This window comes from Lutra lutra, chromosome 7, assembly GCF_902655055.1.
Source record: "Lutra lutra chromosome 7, mLutLut1.2, whole genome shotgun sequence".
NCBI lineage: Eukaryota > Metazoa > Chordata > Mammalia > Carnivora > Mustelidae > Lutra > Lutra lutra.
This window is the reverse complement of record NC_062284.1, coordinates 147,674,756-147,698,406: the sequence shown is the minus strand read 5'-3', so window position 1 is coordinate 147,698,406 and position 23,651 is coordinate 147,674,756. Positions and strand designations below refer to the sequence as shown.

The 23,651-nt window shown below is 41.1% G+C and overlaps 1 non-coding gene and 1 gene segment (V, D, J or C); one reads left to right on the top strand and one right to left on the bottom strand.

Annotated features, from left to right (window-relative positions):
• Nucleotides 1–22,990, top strand: part of LOC125104246 (immunoglobulin heavy variable 3-74-like) — a 227,296-nt gene extending 204,306 nt beyond the window's left edge. The window contains 2 exon segments of the V gene segment in view: nucleotides 18,239–18,548; nucleotides 22,979–22,990. Of these exon segments, the coding sequence occupies nucleotides 18,239–18,540 (302 nt within the window).
• On the bottom strand, nucleotides 4,667–4,773 carry LOC125105741 (U6 spliceosomal RNA). The gene has a single exon (XR_007129008.1). It is a non-coding gene; the product is annotated as a U6 spliceosomal RNA (small nuclear RNA).
• Nucleotides 22,991–23,651: the final 661 nt, after the last annotated feature.

Here is a 23,651-nt window from a genome sequence, read left to right as displayed (position 1 = left end):
GTAGAGGGCACGGATTGCATGGAGCACTGGGTGTTGTGCAAAAATAATGAATACTGTTATGCTGAAAAAAAAAAGAAAATTAAATTTTAAAAATAAAAATTTAAAAAACAAAAAACAAAATAAAATAAAATAAAACAAAATAAAATTGAGAAACTTCTGCTTAGGTTTATCAAAAGGAAAAGAGAAAACCCGAAATAAATAATATCAGAAATCAAAATGTTTCTCTGTGGAACAAATAGGGTTTTGGAAGGGTAAGAGGGACGGAATGGGGAAACTCGGCGATGGGCAGTGAGGACACATGATGGGTGAGCACTGGGTGTTATATGCAGATAATGAGTTGTTGAACACTACATTAAAAACTAGTGATGTACTATATGGTGACTAACTGAACATAATTTTAAAAAGGATTTTAAAGAGATAATGTTGGGAGAAAATAAATAATTAAAGCTAGAATTCTAGGAGAAACATTTCCCAATCCAAATCCTGAAGTTGTACTCAAAATTTGTGTTCAAACTAACATCCCAGGGGAGATATAAAATGATTTATGACCACAGCAGGGCAACAGCTCTCAGGGCGGTGTGGCCCATGAAAGGACACTGGAGTGGCACCTGGCCGTGAACTGGGAGCCATGCAAGAGGGTGCATGTGTGAGTCCATGGTTTGGTGCACAAAGTGGCTACATTCTCAACTGAGCAACAGCTCACCAGAGTGATGTGACACCTGACAGGACACTGGGTCAGCACTCAGCATGACCTGGAGGTGCAGAAGAGGGTGCACTCACGAGTCCACACACGCTAACAGTTGCAAAGTCAGAAAGCACAGAGACACTCATGGGTCCATGGAACTTTCCCCAGAGAATTGCAGTGGGCATCAATAATGCACATCTGGGGGCGCCTGGGTGGCTCAGTGGGTTAAGCCGCTGCCTTCGGCTCAGGTCATGATCTCGGGGTCCTGGGATCAAGTCCCGCATCAGGCTCTCTGCTCAGCAGGGAGCCTGCTTCCCTTCCTCTCTCTCTGCCTGCCTCTCTGCCTACTTGTGATCTCTCTCTGTCAAATAAATAAATAAAATCTTTAAAAAAAATAATGCATATCTGGGGATTTGGGTACACATAGAAGTGGAGGTGGATTGACCTGAGGTGGTGGTGAGGGTCCGGTCCACCACATTGTGGCTCTGGGCTGGAGATTCCCACATGTTTGCCATGTTTGCTCTGACCCTCTGAGGAGAAGCAGAAATCCACCCGGGAAAAAGAACTAGACACAGGGTCGGCTCCCATTTAGCCAATGACCCTGACAAGAGTAGGGCAACTCCACCAGCGCAAAGATGCCTGAGAAGCCAAGCAGCAGGCTCCTCCCCCAGAAGTCAGACTGGAAGAACAGGTGAAGGATAAGGTTATTTCACACAGGAACGTGAAACTCCAGCACCAGGGGGAAATTACATAGGGAGCTCCAAGTGTTCCCTCATGACTTGCTTATACTCGGATAAAATTTTACATTTCTTTTTTCTTTTTTCTGTTCCTTGCTTTTTCTTTTTACCCTGCTCCCATTTTAAACAGTCTTATTTCATAACTTCAGTTTCTAAATTTCAAATATTCATTTTATAGATTTATGCCCCCACATAATCCCATTTTCCCTCTATTCAATTTATATATAAAATAAGTTCTGATTTCCTTAACATTTTCAAATATAGTGTCTTCTAACATATGCCAAAAATCAATCAGGAACAGGGAGATCGAGGCAAGATGGTGGAGGTGTAGGGGACCCAGTTGAAGTAGGTCCCTTGAATTTAGCTGCGTATCTATAAACTATTTTGAACATCCATGAAATCAACCTGAGATGTAAGGATATATATTTGGATTCTAAAAAAATTGGCTGTGTTTGACAAGATGTCTATTATACCAGCTCATTTCTTCATAGGCCATTTTTAACTTGTATTTTTACAAACCTATATTTTTAACAGGTATATGCTTTATTTTAGCAAGTTGTTCACTCTACTCAGTTTTACCTTCTTATATATCAATCTTTTAATTTTCTAGTGATTTTGAGATTTAGTGTCCTCTAAAATACAGATCAAAATTCACCCAGGAACAAAAGAAGCACTCTCTTTTGCCCAAAATGAAAATTACATCCACTTTTACTTGCCTCTTTTTAATTTTCTACTCTCTCTATATTTTATATATATATATATATATTTTTAAATATTTTTCAATGTTTTTAATTTTAATTATTTTCAGTGTTCCAAGATTCATTGTTTATGCACCACACCCAGTGATCCATGCAATACGTGCCCTCCATAATACCCACGAGGAGACTCACCTAACCTCCCACACCCCTCCCTTGCAAAACCCTCAGTTTGTTTCTCAGAGTACACAGCCTGTCATGGTTCATCTCCCCCTCCAATTCCCTCCAACTCCCTTCTCTCCAATTACCCATGTCCTCCGTGTTATTCCTTATGCTCCACAAATAAGCAAAACCATATGATAACTGACTCTCTCTGCTGGATTTATTTCACTCAGCATAATCTCTTCCAGTCCCATCCATGTTGCTACAAAAGTTGGGTATTCATCCTTTTTGATGGAGTCATAATGCTCCATTTCCTTTATTTTAACTTTTGCATAGTTGCCTTCTGTTTATATGCTTTCTATGTGAGAGAAGAAAAGAACAACACAACTGGTAAACATTAACATACTCTATGCAACTCAACTCTACTCAATTAAACCAGTAACACCAGGGAGCTCGTGGAAAGGTGCAGATGACATCCTATGAGGGGCAAGACTAAGGTCTAGTCCTGAAGCACTGATCATGGCAGGGATGGTCCACATGTCAGGTGTGGTGGAAGAAATGAGACTCTGTTGGAGATGCTTCAGTGTGAAATCATGTGGTGGATATGCTTGTCACCATTGCACTTCAAATATTTAAGATTCTACGTATTATGTTGTGTGGTTTTTTTTTTTTTTTTTCTAAAATAAAGGCAGGTATTTTTAATGACTAACAGAAAATTTATGCTTATATATTTAGTGAATGGTTTTAAAGTTCCAGAATAATTTTAACGTTTTCTCTAATTTAGGTAGAAAGAGAGAAATTATGTCCCAAAGGTCATAACTATTGGGATCTAGAGTGATGACACTCAACTTTTTGTATTTTTATCAATTTGATTCCTGACCGGTTGTGGACATTAACTAAAACAGTCATGACTCTCTGTGTGGTGCCATATGGGTTGGCATTTCCTTACTCGTCTGTGCCCACACCTCACTGGCAGGTGTCCAAACACCTTGCATCCCACATCCTGCCCAAGTGTGGTCGTCCTGAGCTCCTGGGCCAGGCTGGGTCACAGCCTGAACATGAACAAGAGTCAGCTGGCCTTCCCTTATACCTCCCATTCCTCTGCAGGAAACAAGCCCAGGCATGAGGATGCATGTTTATGATGTGTTGTTCCCCTGGTCCCCACTGTCTGATACCACCCATGTATTCCAGTACCTGCTGCTTTTTTCTTATTTTTTTATTTTTTTGTGTGTGACTAATTATTTATTTTTGTTTATTTTTTAAATTTCAGTGTTCCAGAATCATTGTTTATTTTTTTTATTTTTGGACATATAATATATTATTTATTTCAGGGGTACAGGTCTGTGACTCAACAGCCTTACACAATACATTAGCATTCACCATAGCACATACCCTCTCCAATGTCCATCACCCAGTGACCCCATCCCTCCCACTCCCACTTCCCTCCCTTCCAGCAACCCTCAGTTTGTTTCCTGATAATATTTTTATGTTTAGAAAAGTAATGATGGCAAAGATAACAATGATAGAATGGTTAACACTTATTAAACATAACGGTGTGCCAAGCTCTACTTGATGTTTTTCGTGGATTATTTCATTTAAATCTTGAAACAATCCTATAAATAAGATCCTTAAATATCTCATTTTTTTGATATGCTTATTCCTTTATTGGAAGAACAAACATTAAAAGATTAATATTTACCAGCTTCATTTAGAGATAATTTTTTCACCACTGATTCCTGAGGAGTAAGACATTCAGAGTTTTTATCAGAGGTTGAATCAAAGTCAAGTGTTAAGGCATTAAAATGATTTTCACAATGGTTATTCAAATCCTTGGTAGAGAAGTGCTCCCCTTTCCTGGTCTGTGATGCCCAGGATGTAGAATTCTGTCAGCTCTCAGGTCTTGGCCTTGAGAGGTGTTCAGAACTTGTGAGAGGAACAGGATATGTGGCATTCTCGGGAGAGCAGAGATGAGAAATGGATGGGGTTCTTGGAGACCTTATTTGAGGAGATGTAATGATGGCATTGTCTCTCGCGGTACTTGAGAAGAAAGTGTTGGGCGAGGGAATAGGAGTGGTCACCATGTTCTTCAGAACCTCTTCAATATCTTTCTCAGTGTTAATCTGCGGACTATCAAAATTGCTCGACTGGTATTTGAGAATCTGTCGAACTGGATCTGAAATGTCTTCTCTCTTTTGGATGGCTCTGATTTTTCTACAGATGCTTTCCACTGGGTTATGCCGCTTGTCAGTGACCTTCCTCACAGCGGCCATTGTTGATCTTCCTCCAATCATGCAGGTGAAGTGGCACCTTATTTTCACTTTACCAGCACTCTAAGAACCGTCTTCCGAAAACAGACCGCAGAGCCGAGGCCCACAGGATCAGGCCTAAAAAATATGGAACGCTTCACGAATTTGCGTGTCATCCTTGCGCAGGGGCCATGCTAATCTTCTCTGTATCGTTCCAATTTTAGTAGATGTGCTGCCGAAGCGAGCACATTATCTCATTTTATAGATGAATACACTGATGTTAAGATGTTAAATAATTTGCCTGAAGTCACACAATTAGTAATAAAAAAATCAGCATTCAATTTACTGTGACCCCAAATCATTCAAAACAAATATTATATACATATTTTGCATATAAGTAAACATAAATATGTATCTATTGTAGTATGAGTTTATTAGGAATCAAAATAAAAAGCAGTCCTATTTTCTTCCAAATAAATTTTTCTCACACTGGGGAGACATTTGAGATAAAATAGTTAATATAAATGAAAGCAATAATGATTACTTATTATAATAGATCCTAAATAATACTTTTTTAAATTTCTTTTCAGCATAACAGTATTCATTGTTTTGCACCACACCCAGTGCTCCATGCAATCCGTGCCCTCTCTAATACCCACCACCTGATTCCCCCAACCTCCCACCCCCCACCACTTCAAACCCCTCAGATTGTTTTTCAGAGTCCATAGTCTCTCATGGTTCACCTCCCCTTCCAATTTCCCTCAACTCCCTTCTCCGCTCCATCTCCCCTTGTCCTCCATGCTATTTGTTATGCTCCACAAATAAGTGAAACCATATGATAATTGACTCTCTCTGCTTGACTTATTTCATTCAGCATAATCTCTTCTAGTCCCGTCCATGTTGCTACAAAAGTTGGGGTATTCATCCTTTCTGATGGAGGCATCATACTCCATAGTGTATATGGACCACATCTTCCTTATCCATTCATCCCTTGTAGGGCATCTTGATTCATTCCACAGTTTGGGGACTGTGGCCATTGCTGCTATAAACATTGGGGTACAGGTGGACCTTCTTTTCACTACATCTGTATCTTTGTGGTAATTACCCAGTAGTGCAATGGCAGGGTCCTAGGGAAGCTCTATTTTTAATTTCTTGAGGAATCTCCACAATGTTCTCCAAAGTGGCTGCACCAACTTGCATTCCCACCAACAGTGGAAGAGGGTACCCCTTTCTCCACATCCTCTCCAGCACATGTTATTTCCTGTCTTGCTAATTTTGGCCATTCTAAGTGGTGTAAGGTGGTATATCAATGTGGTTTCAATTTGAATCCCCCTGATGGGTAGTGATGATGAACATTTTTTCATGTGTCTGATAGCCATTTGTATGTCTTCATTGGAGAAGTGTCTGTTCACGTCTTCTGCCCATTTTTTCACATGATTATCTGTTTTCTGTCTGTTGAGTTTGAGGAGTTCCTTATAGATCCTGGATATCAGCCTTTTGTCTGTACTGTAATTGCATATATGTTCTCCCATTCCTGGGTTGCCTCCCCGTTTTACTGACCATTTCCTTTGCTGTGCAGAAGCTTTTGATTTTGATGAAGTCCCAAAAGTTCATTTTCGCTTTTGTTTCCTTTGCCTTTGGAGACATATCATAAAAGAAGTAGCTCTGGCTGATGTTGAAGAGATTACTGCCTATGTTCTCCTCTAGGATTCTGATGGATTCCTGTCTCACGTTGAGGTCTTTTATACATTTTGAGTTTATCTTTGTGTATGGTTTAAGGGAATGGTCGAGTTTCATTCTTCTACGTATAGCTGTCCATTTTCCCCAGCACCATTTATTAAAGAGACTGTCTTTCTTTCTCTGGATATTTTTTCCTGCTTTATCTAAGATTATTTGACCGTAGAGTTGAGGGTCCATATATGGGCACTCTAATCGGTTCCACTGGTCTATGTGTCTGTTTTTGTGCCAGTACCATGCTGTCTTGGTGATCACAGCTTTGTAGTGAAGCTTGAATCAGGCAACATGTCATCCCAGTTCAGTTGTTCTGTTTCAATATTTCCTTAGCAGTTCGGGGTCTCTTCTGATTCCATACAAATTTTAGGATTGTTTGTTCCAGCTCTTTGAAAATTGCAAGTGGAATTTTGATCGGAATGGCATTGAAAGTATAGATTGCTTTAGACAGTATAGACATTTTCACAATGTTTATTCTTCTGATCCATGAGGTGGAATAGTCTTCCATCTCTTCATGTCTTCTTCAATTTCTTTCGTGTGTGTTCTGTAGTTCCTCCAGTACATATCCTTTACCTCCTGGTTAAGTTTATTCCCAGGTATCTTATAGTTTTTGGTGCTATAGTAAATGGAATCGATTCTCTAATTTCCCTTTCTGTGCTTTCATTGTTAGTGTATAAGAAAGAAACTGATTTCTGTACATTGATTTTATATCGTGCCACATTACTGAATTGCTGTATGAGTTTTAGTAGTTTGGTGATATTTATCCCAAAGATACAGATGTAGTTAGAAGAAGGGCCATTGAACCCCAATGTTCATAGAAGCAATGTCCACAGTCACCAAGCTGTGGAAGGAGCCAAGATGCCCTTCAACGGATGAATGGATAAGGAAGATGTGATCCATATACACTATGGAGTATTATGCCTCCATCAGAAAGGATGAATACCCAACATTTGTATCAGCATGGACGGTACTGGAGGAGATGATGCTGAGGAAATAAGTCAAGCAGAGAGAGTCAATTATCATATGGTTTCACTTACTTGTGGAACATAAGGAATAACATGGAGGACATTAGAAGAAGGAAAGGATCACTGAATTGTGGAATATCAGAGGGAGAGTTGAACCATGAGAGACTGTGCGCTCTGAGAAAGAAACTGAGGGTTTTGGAGTGGAGGGGATTGAGGGTTAGGTGAGTCTGGTGGTGGGAATTAAGGAGGGCATGTATTGCATGGAGCACTGTGTGTGGAGCATAAACAATGAATCTTGGAACACTGAAAAATTTTTTTTAAAGTTTATTACAGGGTTGGCTTTTCCACATCATCACCAACACTTGGTCCATTCTCATTTTCTTTGTTTTTTTTTTTTTTTTCATAGACTTGTTAAGAGCTGTGGGATGCTTTCTCACTGGTGTAGAGTTGGGTTTCGCTGATGATTAGTGATGTTGATCACTGATAGACATTTGGTTGTATTCTTTTCCAAGATTTTTTTATATGAGGGACAGACAGAAATTCATCAAGTGCACAGAGGGGCAGAAAGAGAGGGAGAAACAGATTCCTAGGGGATGACAGAGCCCAATGTGGGACTCAATTCCAGGTCGTAATTTGAGCTGAGGGCAGATAATTAATAAACTGAGTCACCTAGAAGCCACCATTTTTATTTATCTTCTATAGAGAAAAGAATATGGAAGAACTTGGCCCAAATTTTTTGAAATATATTATTTATATATGTGAAAGAAAGAAAAAAATGAGAAGAGGAGCAGATGGAGAAGAAAGAAAATGTCCAATAGATTCCCAATGAACACAGAGCCTGTGACAGGGCTCAATCCCAGGACCTTTGTCATTACCTGATCAGAAATCAAAAGATGGACTCAAAATCTACTGAGTCATTCAGATGCCCCATCCTTGCCCAAATTTTTTAATCTTGTGATTTGTTAATTTTTATTAATGTGTTTTTGATAGTTTCTGTTGAGGTTAAGGAGTCCCTTCTGCTTTTTGAATGTTAACTCCTTCTCAATATTTGGTTGAGCACTGTCTCCCATTTCATAGGCTACCTTCTTGCGCTGCCAACATTTTTCTGCACACTTTGTAGTTTGATGTAGTCCCACCTGTCTGTCTCTGCTCTTGTTTCCTGTGATTTCACTTTTATAACAAATAAACCATAGCTGAGCAAATGTCATGATGTTTGTTCCCCTTTGTTTTCTTTTCTTAATTTATTTTATTTATTTAAATTCAAGCTAGTTAACATACAGTGAATTATTAATTTGAGGGGTGGTATTTAGTGATTCATTAGTTGTGTATAACACCCAGTGCTCATTACATGATATGTCCTCCCTAATGCCCATCACCCCATTACCCCATCTCCCCACCCACATCCCCTCTAGCAACCCTCAGTTCTCTATAGTTGAGTCTCTTATGTTTTTGTTTTTTTCTTTTTTATTTCTTTTCAGCATAACAGTATTCATTGTTTTTGCACCACACCCAGTGCTCCATGCAATACGTGCCCTTCCCAATGTGGGGGTTTGGGGGTCAGGTTTTTTGCTTAAGTCTTTAATCCACTGTGAGATTTCCTGGATCTATATATCTGTATGTTATAAGATAAGGACCCAATATCATGATTTTGCATGTGGATATCCAACACCATTTGTTATAGACACTATCCTTTCCCCACTGTGTTTTCTTAAATAACTTGCGGGGAATATGCTGACTGCATATGAAGACTTTCATTCTTGTCTCCATAATCCACTGCACTGCCTATGAGTATGATTGTATGCTAGTCATAGACCATTGTAGTTAATATACCTCTGCATTATATTTATAAAGAAGGAATATTATGTCCCCAGGAACTTGGTCTTTCTTCTCATGATTGTGTTGCCACAGCCATGTGCTTTGTATTTCTATATGTATAAGGATTTTTTTTCTATTTCTGTAAAAAGATCATTGGTATTTTAATGGTTTAATTAACATTGAAATTATTAGAAGAGAAAAAAAGAAATTGAAACTATGCAAGTACAAAATCAAGGAGATTGAAATTGGTATTTTGAAGAGACAAATGTAATTTAAAATCATAGGTAGACTAGAAAAATAGGTAAACCTCAAACAAATACAGAGTTCAAAGAGAAGAAGTAGCTGACACCAAATAAATGAAAAGGAACATGAAGAAAATACTAAGATATTTACAGAGCAACATTGGAATAACAAAGGGAAAATTAGAAAATTTCTAGATTTATCAATACACCAAGACTGTTTCATGAAGAAAAAGAAAATGAACAGAAAAAAACTAATAAGAAGACCAAATTCATAATCTAAAGCCTTCTGCCTCAAAAACAAAAACAAAAAACAAATCAAAAGTGAACGAACAGACAAAGAAACCAGTCCAGGATCAGATTGTTTTACCTATGAATTACACCAAATATTTAAACAAGAATAAAGGCCAATATTTCTCAGTCTCTTCCCAAAAACCTGACAGGAAAGTAATATGTCCAAATTCATTCTATAAAGCCGGCATGACACCGACAACAAAGCCAGGCAAAGACTCCTCAAGACCTGAAAACTCAGGCCAGTATCTCACATGAACATGCCTGTAAAAATCCAGGCATATTGAATGCAAAGTACATTGAAAAATCATACATGATGACCTAGTGCAAATCGTCCTTCAGAAACAAAAATCACTCAACATACACAGATCAATATATGGGACACTCTGCATTAAGAGAGGGAAGGATTGGATCTACATAATGTTCTCCACTGATGCCTAAAACTATCTGAGAAATTTCAACACATGTTCATCATTAAAGTGCCTCAACAATTGAGGAACAGATGGAAATTACCTCCACATGCTCATGGCTATAGATGAAAAACCCACACTGTACATCATATTAAACAGTGAGAACCTGAAGCCTTTCCTGTCATGTCAAGAGACAGGCAAGGATGCTCACTCCTACCATGAGCATTCAACATGGTATCATGAAGGAGAATAAGATGTGCAATTCCAAATAGGTCATCTGGTCCCTGAGTTACTGTGAACTAAAGTCACTTGAGAACCTGTCAGTGGAAGGACCTTCTGAGCCTCCTTTGTCCTCCTGACAGCAGGAAATCAATCTCCTGTGGGAAAGTTCCCTTCCCTGTACCAGGAGGGTAGAACCATCCTCAGCACCAGCATATGGAACTTAGGGCCCAGAAGACTATGAAAACAAACCTTGTTGGTTCTTCACTAATTTACTGACCCAAATCTTTGCCTTAAATCTTTGCAAATCCAATCTTTTGTTATCTAAGTGGCACAAGTGCTGTCTACTTCGGTCATTTTCTGAGTTCATATTTTAGGGATCTGATGCATGTGCAAAATGAAATTCATTTTCCCCTTACATCTGTCCTGCAGCTACTGAATATTTCGACCCAACAAAGAACCCAGAAGATAAGAAGGGAATGTTTTCTACATTGACAACAGGAAGACCTACCCAGAGAAATTAGCCAATAAAAAAATAAATATATTTAAATCAGTAACAGGAAGAAAAATTCTTTGTTTGCATATGATATGTGTGGTTTTTAAAGACTTTATTTATTTATTTGTCAGAGAGAGAGAGAACAAGAGAGCTAGTACAAGCAGGGAGAAAAGCAGGCAGAGGAAGAAGGGTCCCTGCTGAGCAAGGAACCTGATGTGGGTCTCGATCCCAGCACCCTGGGATCATGACCTGAGCTGGAGGCAGAGGCTTAATGATGGAGCCATCCAGGGGTCCCCGCATATGACATGTTCTTATACACAATCAAACACTACAAATGGCACGCTCAGAGAGACAAAAATCTTTGAACTAAACAACGATATCTGGGAAACTCCAGGTTACAAAATCAACATACAAAATAAAGCTATGTCTCCACACGATAACAACAAATATCTTTAAAAAAAAGAAATTGATAAAATAATTCCATTTACACTGACACAGGAAATAAAATATTTTGGGTTAACATTCAATAAGGAGTTGAGACTGTACACTAAAAATGATGAACATTGATGAAAGACTTATAAAAGTGCATAGAAAAATGGAAAGATAACTGTGTTCACAGATTAGAAAACTTCCTCTAGTCACAGTGCCATCTAAACAAAGTGATCTTCAAACCTAATGCAATCTTTGCTTTCTTAACTAGTAAAGGATGGAATCTAAGACTGGAACTGGCTATATAGTCAGAAGACATGCAAATAGGGCCCTCCCTTTGCTGATTAAAACATCACAGCCAGAAACTTGCAGCTGGGAGAGGAGCCCCACCCCAGGATTCCCAGGTGTTCCGATTCAGTGATTAGGACAGAACACAGACAACTCATCATGGAGTTTGTGCTTGGCTGGGTTTTCCTTTTTGTTCTTTTATTTTTTTAATTATTTATTATTTTTTAAATTATTTTATAAACATATAATGTATTTTTATCCCCAGGGGTACAGTTCTGTGAATCGCCAGTTTTTCACTTTTCACAGCACTCACCATAGCACATATCCTTCCCAATGTCCATAACCCCACCACCCTCTCCCGACTCCCCTCCCCCCAGCAACCCTCAGTTTGTTTTGTGAGGTTAAGAGTCTGTTATGGTTTGTCTCCCTCCCAATCCCATCTTGTTTCATTTATTCTTTTCCTACCCCCCAAGCCCACCATGTTCCCTCTCAACTTCCTCACATCGGGGAGATCATAAATGATCATTGTCTTTCTCTGTTTGGCTTATTTCACTAAGCATGATACCGTCTAGTTCCATCCACGTCATCACACATAACAAGATTTCATTTCTTTTGATGGCTGCATAGTATTCCATTGTATATATATACCACTCCTTCTTTATCCATTCATCTGTTGAGGACATCTAGGTTCTTGCCATATTTTGGCTATTGTGGACATTGCTGCTATAAACATTCGGGTGCAGTGTCCCTTCAGATCATTACATTTGTATCTTTAGGGTAAATACACAATAGTGCGATTGCTGGGTCATAGGGTAGTTCTATTTTCAGCTTTTTGAGGAATCTCCATGCTGTTTTCCAGAGTGGTTGCACCAGCTTGCATTCCCACCAACAGTTTAGGAGGGTTCCCCTTTCTCTGCATCCTCGCCAACATCTGTCATTTCCTGACTTGTTAATTTTAGCCATTCTGAATGGTGTGAGGTGGTGTCTCATTATGGTTTTGATTTGTATTTCCCTGATACCGAGGGATGTGGAACATTTTTTCAGGTGTCTGTTGACCATCTGGATGTCTTCTTTGCAGAAATGTCTGTTCATGTCTTCTGCCCATTTCTTGATTGGATTATTTGTTCTTTGGGTGTTAAGTTTGCTGAGCCTTTTATAGATTTGGATACTAGTCCTTTATCTGATATGTTGTTTGCATGTGTTGAGTTTGAGGAGTTCTTTTTAGATCCTGGATATCAATCTTTTGTCTGTACTGTCATTTGCAAATATCTTCTCCCATTCTGTGGGTTGCCTCTTTGTTTTCTTGACTGTTTCTTTGCTGTGCAGAAGCTTTTGATTTTAGTGAAGTCCCAAAAGTTTATTTTGGCTTTTGTTTCCTTTGCCTTTGGAGACATATCTTGAAAGAAGTTGCTGTGACTGATATCGAAGAGATTACTGCCTATGTTCTCCTCTAGGATTCTGATGGATTCCTGTCTTACGTTGATGTCTTTTATCCATTTCGAGTTTATCTTTGTGTACCATGGAAGAGAATGGTCGAGTTTCATTCTTCTACATATAGCAGTCCAGTTATCCCAGCACCATTTATTGAAGAGACTGTCTTTTTTCCACTGCATATTTTTTCCTGTTTTGTTGAAGATTATTTGACCATAGAGTTGAGGATCCATATCTGGGCTCTCTACTCTGTTCCACTGGTCTATGTGTCTATTTTTATGCCAGTACCATGCTGTCTTGGTGATCATAGCTTTGTAGTAAAGCTTGAAATCAGGTAAGGTGATGCCCCCAGTTTTATTTTTGTTTTTCAACATTTCCTTAGTGATTCGGGGTCTCTTCTGGTTCCATACAAATTTTTGGATTATTTGCTCCAGCTCTTTGAAGAATACCGGTGGAATTTTGATCGGAATGGCTGCCGCTGCCCCTCGGAACAATTTGTTACTTGTAATTGTTACTGTAACCCTTGGAGGATTTTACTAGTTGCCAAGCACATTTAGATATGGCCTTAAGAAATATATATACTGGCAACAGGTCTTTGGGGAGAAGGACGATATACCACCATGAAGTTGGGCAGCTGGGGATGCCCAGCTTGCTCAGGGCGGGAGGCCTCCCCATCACAGAAGCCGGGCAGCCAGGAACGCCTGGCCCGCCCAGGGGGGAACACCACCTGCTTTAGGGAAGCTGAGCCCCCGGGAACTCCTGGTCAGCTCAGGGTGGAACGAAAACCGCCTGCTTCCCTTTTCCGTTATCGCTCCTTTCTCATCCCAGAAAAGCCCGTTTTTAGTTAGGTGTGTCCTTTGAATATGCTTGGTTAACTATAAACTTTATCCTCCTCCTCGCTTGCCTGCAAGACTTGTGACTGATGTTTGACCTTCATTGGTTCTTCTGTTGGCTATTGTTTCTCTCCAATAAAAGTGAGACTGTGGGGACGCCTGAGTGGCTCAGTTGGTTAAGCAGCTGCCTTCGGCTCAGGTCATGATCCCGGCGTCCTGGGATCGAGTCCCACATTGGGCTCCTTGCTTGGCGGGGAGCCTGCTTCTCCCTCTGCCTCTGCCTGCCTCTCTGTCTGCCTGTGCTCGCTCTCTCTCCCTCTCTCTCTCTGACAAATAAATCAATAAAATCTTAAAAAAAAAAAAGTGAGACTGTGGAGTTGCCTGGGGCAGCAGTCCTTTTCGACTGTTGTCCCCTGCTCCCAATCTCTTGCAGCTCACTTGTTTGTGCCTAATTCTTCTCCCGTCGCCAACTGGAAGCGGCAAGTGGCACCCGAACGTGGGGCCAGACCAGACCCGATCTGATCAGAAATTATACAGGAGAAGAAGCCCCAACATGAGTTTTGCACGGCCGTGCCTTTTTCCCGCTGGTGAGTTGTGGGCCATTATCTCAGTGTATGGGTAATCTAGAGAGCACAAACGATTATCGCCCTTACGTTTGTTTATTGAGAAGGCTCCTGAAGGCTGGAGGAGCAAAAGTCAGCGAGGGCCAACTTATGGAGCTTTTAAAGGTAATTAAAGAACATTGCTCCTGGTTCCCTATATTAGGGACTTTAGATTTACAAACATGGGGAAAAGTAGGTCACGAGTTAAAACTTTCGTATACTAAAGGAAAGCAAATTCCAGTTACTATATGGCCTACTCGGACCCTCATTCACTCCGTTTTGGAACCTTTACAAACCCCTGATTCGGAGAGCGATAATGAATGTTCAGGAGAAACTAAAAAAGAGGAACCTGAACATGCTATCCAGGAGGAGAAAGAAACTATTAAGGCCACCAGAATTTAAAGGATAGTGTTGAAACTGTGGGCAAGCAGGGCACAAATATTAATCTTACTTTTGGATATCAAAATAGGCCAATATGTATCGGCAATCCTTCCAGTTGCCTTGTCCCTGGTGATCAGAGATGGTTGGTGGACCTTCCTACTAACAATTATTTGACTAAAGTTCAGTTACATTTACTCTCCATTAAAGGATTCCAAGCCTACAAATAACGGGATCCTAGCTATAATGCAGCACCCCCTATTCCCAAATGCAAACCAACACAAAATGTGGTCTGATGAGGGAATTCGCCCTTTATGGAAGGAATGTCGAGCTTCTCACCCCAGTATTGTTATTAATGATTCCTATGGAATTGTATGGGACTGGTCCCCTAAGGGGATGGCAGTCACCAATTGTACTAGGGAACCCTGCTCCCCTCATCAAAAGTTAAAATGCAAGTTTTTAATGATCCCATTTTACCGCAAATCTTAGCTTCAGGAGATGCACCTCTGGTCTGACTTGGGCAAGGACTTTCTATGCCATCTCCTTTTGTTGATTATCATAAAAGACAAAAGAATTTATGGAAGGTCACTACCCCTTTAAGTCACGTAAGAGTTTGGAATGGCTCTTACATTCATCAGTCTAATAACTATGCATTTTCTTTTTTCCTTTGGATGGAGAATGGGTAAGAGCTTGTGTTAGAGATCCTGATGTTTTTGTTATTGGAAAAATGACTTTTATTCATAGTAATAGAGAAATAGACTGTCTAAACTGTAAGATGTTCACCTGTGTAGATAAAAATGTTTATACAGACAATTCTATCATTGTTTTAGCTAGAAGAAGAATAGGCATTTGGCTACTGGTGAAGCACCACTGTGTTTGGGAAGGCTCTCCAGACGTACATATACTTTTCACAGTTTTGAATAACTGGGTCAGTAGGACAAAAAGATTTGTTGGGTTGCTTATAACAGTTATTCTAGGAATTATAGCCATTACTGCTACAGCTACCACTGCAGGAATGGCCTTGCATCAAACTGTACAAACTACACAATTTGTACAGAAGTGGCATGAGAATGCTAGCAAGGCCTGGAATCAACAAACGATCATAGATCAAAAATTAGATGAACGTATCTCTCATTTAGAAACAGCCATGATATACATAGGAGATGATCTTCAGAATATAAAACTTAGACTTCATATTTTATGTGATTGGAATGTTTCTTCTTTCTGTGTTACTCCCCATGCCTATAATGAATCAGAAGTGTCTTGGAGCAAAATTCGCCGACATATTACTAACAATTATGGTGATTATCTAACCTTAAATATTAAACAACTTCAAGATACAATTCTAAGTATTACTCACTCATCATTACAATCCGTTCCAGGAGTGAGTTTTACTCAAAGAATTAATGATATTCTGTCTGATTTAAACCCTTCTGCTTGGATCACACAAACTGTTCTTGGTGTTATAAGTGGAATGATTATTTTTCTTATTGCTATAATCTTTTTATGCTTAGTCCTCAGAAGCATGCAAAAATCCCTCCAACGACTGAAAAATCAAGAAGCTGCAAAATCAACTTCTCTACTCCTTCACAAACAAAAGGGGGGAGATGCCACTGCCCCCCGGAACAATTTGTTACTTAAACTGTAACCCTTGGAGGATTTTACTAGTTGCCAAGCACATGTAGATATGGCCTTAAGAAATACATATACTGGCAACAGGTCTTTGGGGAGAAGGACGATATACGACCGTGAAGCTGGGCAGCTGGGGATGCCCGGCTCGCTCAGGGCGGGAAGCCGCCCCTTCACAGAAGCCAGGCAGCCAGGAATGCCTGGCCCGCCCAGGGGGGAACACCACCTGCTTCAGGGAAGCCGAGCACCCGGGAACGCCCTCCCAGTTCAGGGCGGAATGAAAACCGCCTGCTTCCCTTTTCCATTATTGCTCTTTCTCATCCCAGAAATGCCCGTTGTTAGTTAGGTGTGTCCTTTGAAAATGCTTGGTTAACTATAAACTTTACCCTCCTCCTCCCTTGTCTGCAAGACATGTGACTGATGTTTGACCTTCATTGGTTCTTCTGTTGGCTATTGTTTCTATCCAATAAAAGAGAGACTGTGGAGTTGCTTGGGGCATCAGTCCTTTTCGACTGTTGTCCCCTGCTCCCAATCTCTTGCAGCTCACTTGTTTGTGCCTAATTCTTCTCCCGTCACTGACTGGAAGCTGCAAATGGCATTAAAAGTATAGATTGCTCTGGCAGTATAGACACTTTAACAATGTTTATTCTTCGAATCCAAGAGCATGGAATGGTCTTCCATCTTTTTGTGTCTTCTTCAATTTCTTTCATGAGTGTTCTGTAGTTCCTCGAGTACAGATCCTTTACCCCTTTGGTGAGGTTTATTCCCAGGTATCTTATGGTTCTTGGTGCTATAGTAAATGGAATCCATTTTCTAATTTCCCTTTCTGTATTTTCATTGTTAGTGTATAAGAAAGCCACTGATTTCTGTACATTGACTTTGTATCCTGCCACGTTACTGAATTGCTGTATGAGTTCTAGTATTTTGGGGGTGGAGTCCTTTGGGTTTTCCATATAAAGAATCATGTCATCTGTGAAGAGAGTGAGTTTGACTTCTTCATTGCCAATTTGGATACCTTTTATTTCTCTTTGTTGTCTGATTGCTGTTGCTAGGACTTCTAATACTATGTTGAACAAGAGTAGTGAGAGTGGGCATCCTTGTCATTTGCAAATATTTTCTCCCATTCTGTCAGTTGTCTTTAAGGAAGACACAAAGAAATGGAAAAATGTTCCATGCTCATGGATTGGAAGAACAAATATTGTGAAAATGTCTATACTACCTAAAGCAATCTACACATTTAATGCAATCCCTATCAAAATCCAATCCATTTTTTTCAAAGGAATGGAACAAATTATCCTAAAATGTATATGGAACCAGAAAAGACCTCGAATAGCCAAAGCAATATTGAAAAAGAAAGCCAAAGTTTCCAGACTTCAAGCTCTATTACAAAGCTGTCATCATCAAGGCAGTATTTTACTGGCACAAAAACAAACATATCAATCAATGGAACAGAATAGAAAGCCTAGAAATAGACTCTCAACTTATGGTCAACTAATCTTGGACAAAGCAGGAAGGAATGTCCAATGGAATAAAGACGGTCTCTTCAACAAATGGTGTTGCGAAAATTGGACAGCCACATGCAGAAAAATGAAATTGGATCATTTCCTTACACCACACATGAAAATAGACTCAAAATGGATGAAGGACCTCAATGTGAGAAAGGAAACCATCAAAATCCTTAAGGAGAACACAGGCGGCAATCACTTCAACCTCAGCCATAGCAACTTCTTCCTAGGAAGATCGGCAAAGGCAAGGGAAGCAAGGGCAAAAATGAACTATTGGGATTTCATCAAGAGCAAAAGCTTTTGCACAACAAAGGAAAGAGTTAACAAATCCTTTGTGTTCTTTTAAAAGGTAATTTATGGAGAATGATGGACATTAAATATGCAAGTGGATGTGTGTGAGGGAAACAGTGGGTATGTGATAGTTTCCTGACTAGGATATCTTCTGTCTGCAGGTGTCCAGTGTGAGGTGCAGCTGGTGGAGCCCGGTGGAGACCTGGTGGAGCCTGGGGGGATCCCTGAGACTCTCTGTGCAGCCTCCAGATTCACCTTAAGTAGCTACGTCATGAACTGGGTCTGCCAGACTCCAGGGAATGGGCTGCCGTGGGTCGCAGATATTAGCAATCATGGAAGTAGCACAAGCTACACAGACTTTGTGAAGGGCCGATTCACCATCCCCAGAGACAACGGCAAGAATACGCTGTATCTGCAGATGAACAGCCTGAGAGCTGAGGACACAGCCGTGTATTATGTGTGAGAGACACAGTGAGGGGACCTCAGTGTGAGCCCAGAGACAAACCTCACTGTGGGACAGAATCTGGACCACCGGGGGGTGCACACTACTCACCAATTCTGTCTTTAATCGCCAGAAGCAGCTAAAGATGGTGGTTATGAGCAGGCTTCCTGTCAGGGTGTGGGACTTCCTCTCCATAGAGCAGTTTCCCCACAGGAAGCCTCTTTGGACACATGATTCTGTGCTTACTTCTTCATTCTCTGACTTAGAAACTTTGTTCTAATGGGAAAACAACTACACAAAATTTTAAAAAAATAGATATAAATACACAAAATACAGAGTCAGTTACATTGTTTATTCTCATCCCTAAGTACCAATGGATTACAAATATTCTGGTGCTCATCAACTGATCCTTTATGGGAATCCCAGCAGCACTCAGTATGCATCCCAGGTCCACCCAGCTCACAGTGCAAACTTGCTAGTAGGAACGTCCATGCTGGACATGAGGCTGCAGAGGCATCGACAATGCAAAGCAATAGAAGAGGACCCATAATAGGGTCACTGTCTCGAACTATGCTCACAGCATCAATATAGTGTCAGTCTGGGAAAGCAGAGGGACTCTCAGCCATACATGGTGTGAAAGAGGACTCGGAAGCTCACACACACACACATACACGCAAACACACACACTCAGGTATACAAAACCATCACCACCTTCACTGTCATGTGTGCTGAGAGTGGGGCAGGCCTCTCAGCAAGCATAAGTACTTGGATAGAATCAGGGAAGGACACTGGCTCAGGATGTGTGTTGCATGTGGTGGGGACAGGGTCCTGCTCATGGGAGGGACTTGTGTGGAGTCAACCTTCCTCCTGCATTGAAGTAAAGAGATCCCATGGGTCCTTGCTGGATTTCCCATGTGTGGGGTATGAGGAGAAGTGGGAGGAATGAAGATCAAGGAGCTAGCAAGCAATGGTCAAGGGATACAGTGTGATGACAAATTCCACTAATAAAGTACAAAACCAATGAGAACAAAAAGAGAGAAAAGGCCATCCTAAGTAGAAAAAGGTCTGAGTTTCTGGAAAATGAGGAATGATTTATGGAGGCAACACAACAGAATTGCACTATGTTGCTATAGAGAATTTTCATCCTAGTCAGAGTTAAAAAGCACAGTCTAGGTCCATGATGACTGAAAGGAAGTAAGTCCATGAAGTCATTAGGAGGCATACATGTGTCCATCCTCCTTATGAGCCTCACCAATGTTGGAAAAATCTCAACAAAAGGAGAGTCCACAGGTGTTAGGTACACTCTGTGGAGTGTCGGCAGATGTTGCTGCAGAAATGGGTCCTCTCCATGCACTGGTGACCAGGAAAGAAGGCTCCAGGTTTGAGGCAAACAATGGTTGCCATTCCCAGATGGTGCCTGTAGCTCACAGCTGAGGTTAGCAGTGGAATCCAGTGGAGAACATGGGCGATATGGGCACAGTCATAGGCTGGCCACTTGACATAACTTCCACAGCCTGATGCCTGTGTTTTGGATTTGCATGTGCACAGGTTCCTTCTGCAGCCTGACAAGCTCCTTCCATACTGCTCTTCCTCCAGTGTCTGGCCTATTCCAGTGAACGGAATTTCTGAGCTTCTACCTCAACATTCTCCTGTCCTGCTGTCTCTTGGCGCTCTTCTCCACAGCCAGTGGGAAAGGTTCATGAACAACAAGGGGTTGTATCTCTTTCTGGGATCCAAGAGCTCCTGGGACAAGACAGTGCATGGATGAGCCTCAAAGTAAGCTGCTGCTTTCTGCCGCTTCAGATCTTCCTCCAGCTTGTGCTCCCAAGCCTGTGCCTTTGGAGACACCAGTCTCGAAACCAGCAATTCCTGATACACACAGCAACATGGCTGTGTGCACAAGGATTGATGCTTAACCAAAGAAGCCGTACAAAGACAGTACATGTAGTACAATGACCGATTCATGAATTCTACAAAATTAGAGTCTAAGATGACATGAGAAAGAACAACAACTATATGGGGACAGGGTGAAGAAGGGAAGAGGAATGAGGAATTCCAGGGAAAGTGGAGGAAATTTTCAGGAGAACTGATTTCCTCACTCTGGATACTGTTGATTTTGACACCTGTGTTTATCATGTCACACACTCTGCCTGTGAGCAGTTCATCCAGTGTCAAGTACATGCACCAAAGCTATGAGAGATAATCACAAAGATGACTCAGGAGGAATGCAGAGATAGTGGATGGTTAAAGACTTGAAAAAACACCTGCACAATCTGATTCTGTCTGTAATTCATGTAAACACTACAACAAGCAAAATCATCCCATCCCCATCACAGGAGAGGTTCCACATTCCTCATGAGTCTGCCCAATCTGGTCTTCAGCTGATTCCGGGATGCAGCAGGTCCTGAGGGGAGGAACACCGTCCCATATCCTGGGATCACTCTCACCCTACAAGTGTTCATGGATACCTCACAAAACCTCTCCAATTCTGAGTGTATGCTCACAGCTTTTATGGGGTACATGACACCTACATTCTGAGATTTTTGCAAACATGGAAAAAACAAAGTAGAAGATATAGCCAAGGTATATACTCTGGAAACATATATAATAAAAATTTATTTTTTTTTTCAGAAGTGGTCAATACCACCAAATCAAAGACAGTCACACGTGCTACAATCACTGCCCTCTCTGTCAGCTAATATCCCAATCTGGCAATACACAGAGTACATGCAAATAGGGCCCTCCCCATGCTGATTAAACCAAGCCAGCCCTGACCCTACAGTTGGGAGAGTAGCATCAGCCCCAGCATACCCAGGTGTTCCACTCAGCAATCAGGAAAGAACACAGACGACTCAGCATGGACTTAGTGCTTTTGTGTTTTCCTTCTTCCAGTTTTAAAAGATAATTTATGGAGGACATGGGGAGATGGAGAGAGGAAGTGATTTGGGAGGAAATCAGAGGGGGAGATGAACCATGAGGGACTGTGGACTCTGAGAAACAAACTGAGGGTTTTGGAGGGGAGGGGGTTAAGAGGGTGGGTGAGACTGGTGGGGGGTATTAAGGAGGAGACATACTGCATGGAGCACTGGGTGTGGTGCATAAATAATGAATCTTGGAACACTTAAAAAAATGAGGTTTTTAACAAAGGTAATTTATGGAGAACAGAAGATATTGAGTACGTGACTGAATATGAGTGATAGAAACAGTGGATATGTGACAAATTCCTGACCAGAATGTCATGTGTCTGCAGGTGTCCAGTGTGAGGTACAGCTGGTGGAGTCTGAGTGAGACCTGGTGAAGCCTGGGGGTCCCTGAGACTCTTGTGCAGCACCTGGATTCACCTTCAGTCGCCATGCCATGAGCTGGTCCACCAGGATCCAGGGAAGGGGCTGTAGTGGTTCTCAGGTGTTAGCTATGATGGAAGTAGCAAATACCAGGCAGATTCTGTGAAGGGTTGCTCACTATTTCCACAGACAAAACCAAGAACATGTATCTGCAGAAAAACAGCCTGAGAGCCAAGGATATGGCTATCTTTTACTGTAGGGGAAAGACAGTAAAGGGACATCAGTATGAACTCAGACAAACCTCTCTGCAGGGACACACCAGGGCATCGGCTAAAGAGGCGCACAGATCACCAGGGGATGCTCAGGTCACCAGGGGAGACTTAGGTGATCATAAGCATTCAAGACCAAACAATATCCTTTCCACAAAGGAAGCAAGTGCAGGTGGAGATTAATCGCGTGTTTCCTGGCACAGTTTGGGGCTTCCTTTCCATAAACCAGTTTCCCCAACGAGACTTTCTAGAATTATTTGATCTTACTTCTTACATCTGTGAATAGAAATGTTGGCTATCATAGAAGAAAACTGTATGTACATTCACAGAATGCAGGAAGTCACTTACACTTGATGAATCTTTTCCCACAATGACAATTACAGACATTCTCTTTTTTTCTTTTTTTTGTGTTTTGCATTTTATTTTATTTTATTTTATTTTTTATAAACATATAATATATTTTTATCCCCAGCGGTACAGGTCTGTGAATCACCAGGTTTACACACTTCACATCATTCACCATAGCACATACCTTCCCCAACGTCCATAACCCCACCACCCTCTCCCAATCCCCCTCCCACCATCAACCCTCAGTTTGTTTTGTGAGATTAAGAGTCACTTATGTTTTGTCTCCCTCCCAATCCCATCTTGTTTCATTTAGTATTCTCCTACCCCCTTAACCCCCCATGTTGCATCTCCTCTCCCTCTTATCAGGGAGATCATATGGTAGTTGTCTTTCTCCGATTAACTTATTTCGCTAAGAATGATACCCTCTAGTTCCATCCACGTCATCGCAAATGGCAAGATTTCATTTCTTTTGATGGCTGCATAGTATTCCATTGTGTATATATGTCACATCTTCTTTATCCATTCATCTGTTGATGGACATCTAGGTTCTTTCCATAGTGTGGCTATTGTAGACATTGCTGCTATAAACATTCGGGTGCACGTGCCCCTTCGGATCACTACGTTTGTATCTTTAGGGTAAATACCCAGCAGTGCAATTGCTGGGTCATAGGGTAGTTCTATTTTCAACATTTTGAGGAACCTCCATGCTGTTTTCCAGAGTGGTTGCACCAGCTTGCATTCCCACCAACAGTGTAGGAGGGTTCCCCTTTCTCCGCATCCTCGCCAGCATCTGTCATTTCCTGACTTGTTCATTTTAGCCATTCTGACTGGTGTGAGGTGGGATCTAATTGTGGTTTTGATTTGTATTTCCTGATGCTGAGTGATGTGGAGCACTTTTTCATGTGTCTGTTGGCCATCTGGATGTCTTCTTTGCAGAAATGTCTGTTCATGTCCTCTGCCCATTCCTTGATTGGATTATTTGTTCTTTGGGTGTTGAGTTTGCTAAGTTCTTTATAGATTTTGGACACTAGCCCTTTATCTGATATGTCGCTTGCAAATATCTTCTCCCATTCTGTCAGTTGTCTTTTGGTTTTGTTAACTGTTTCATTTGCTGTGCAAAAGCTTTTGATCTTGATAAAATCCAAACAGTTCATTTTTGCCCTTGCTTCCCTTGCCTTTGGCGATGTTCCTAGGAAGATGTTGCTGCGGCTGAGGTCGAAGAGGTTGCTGC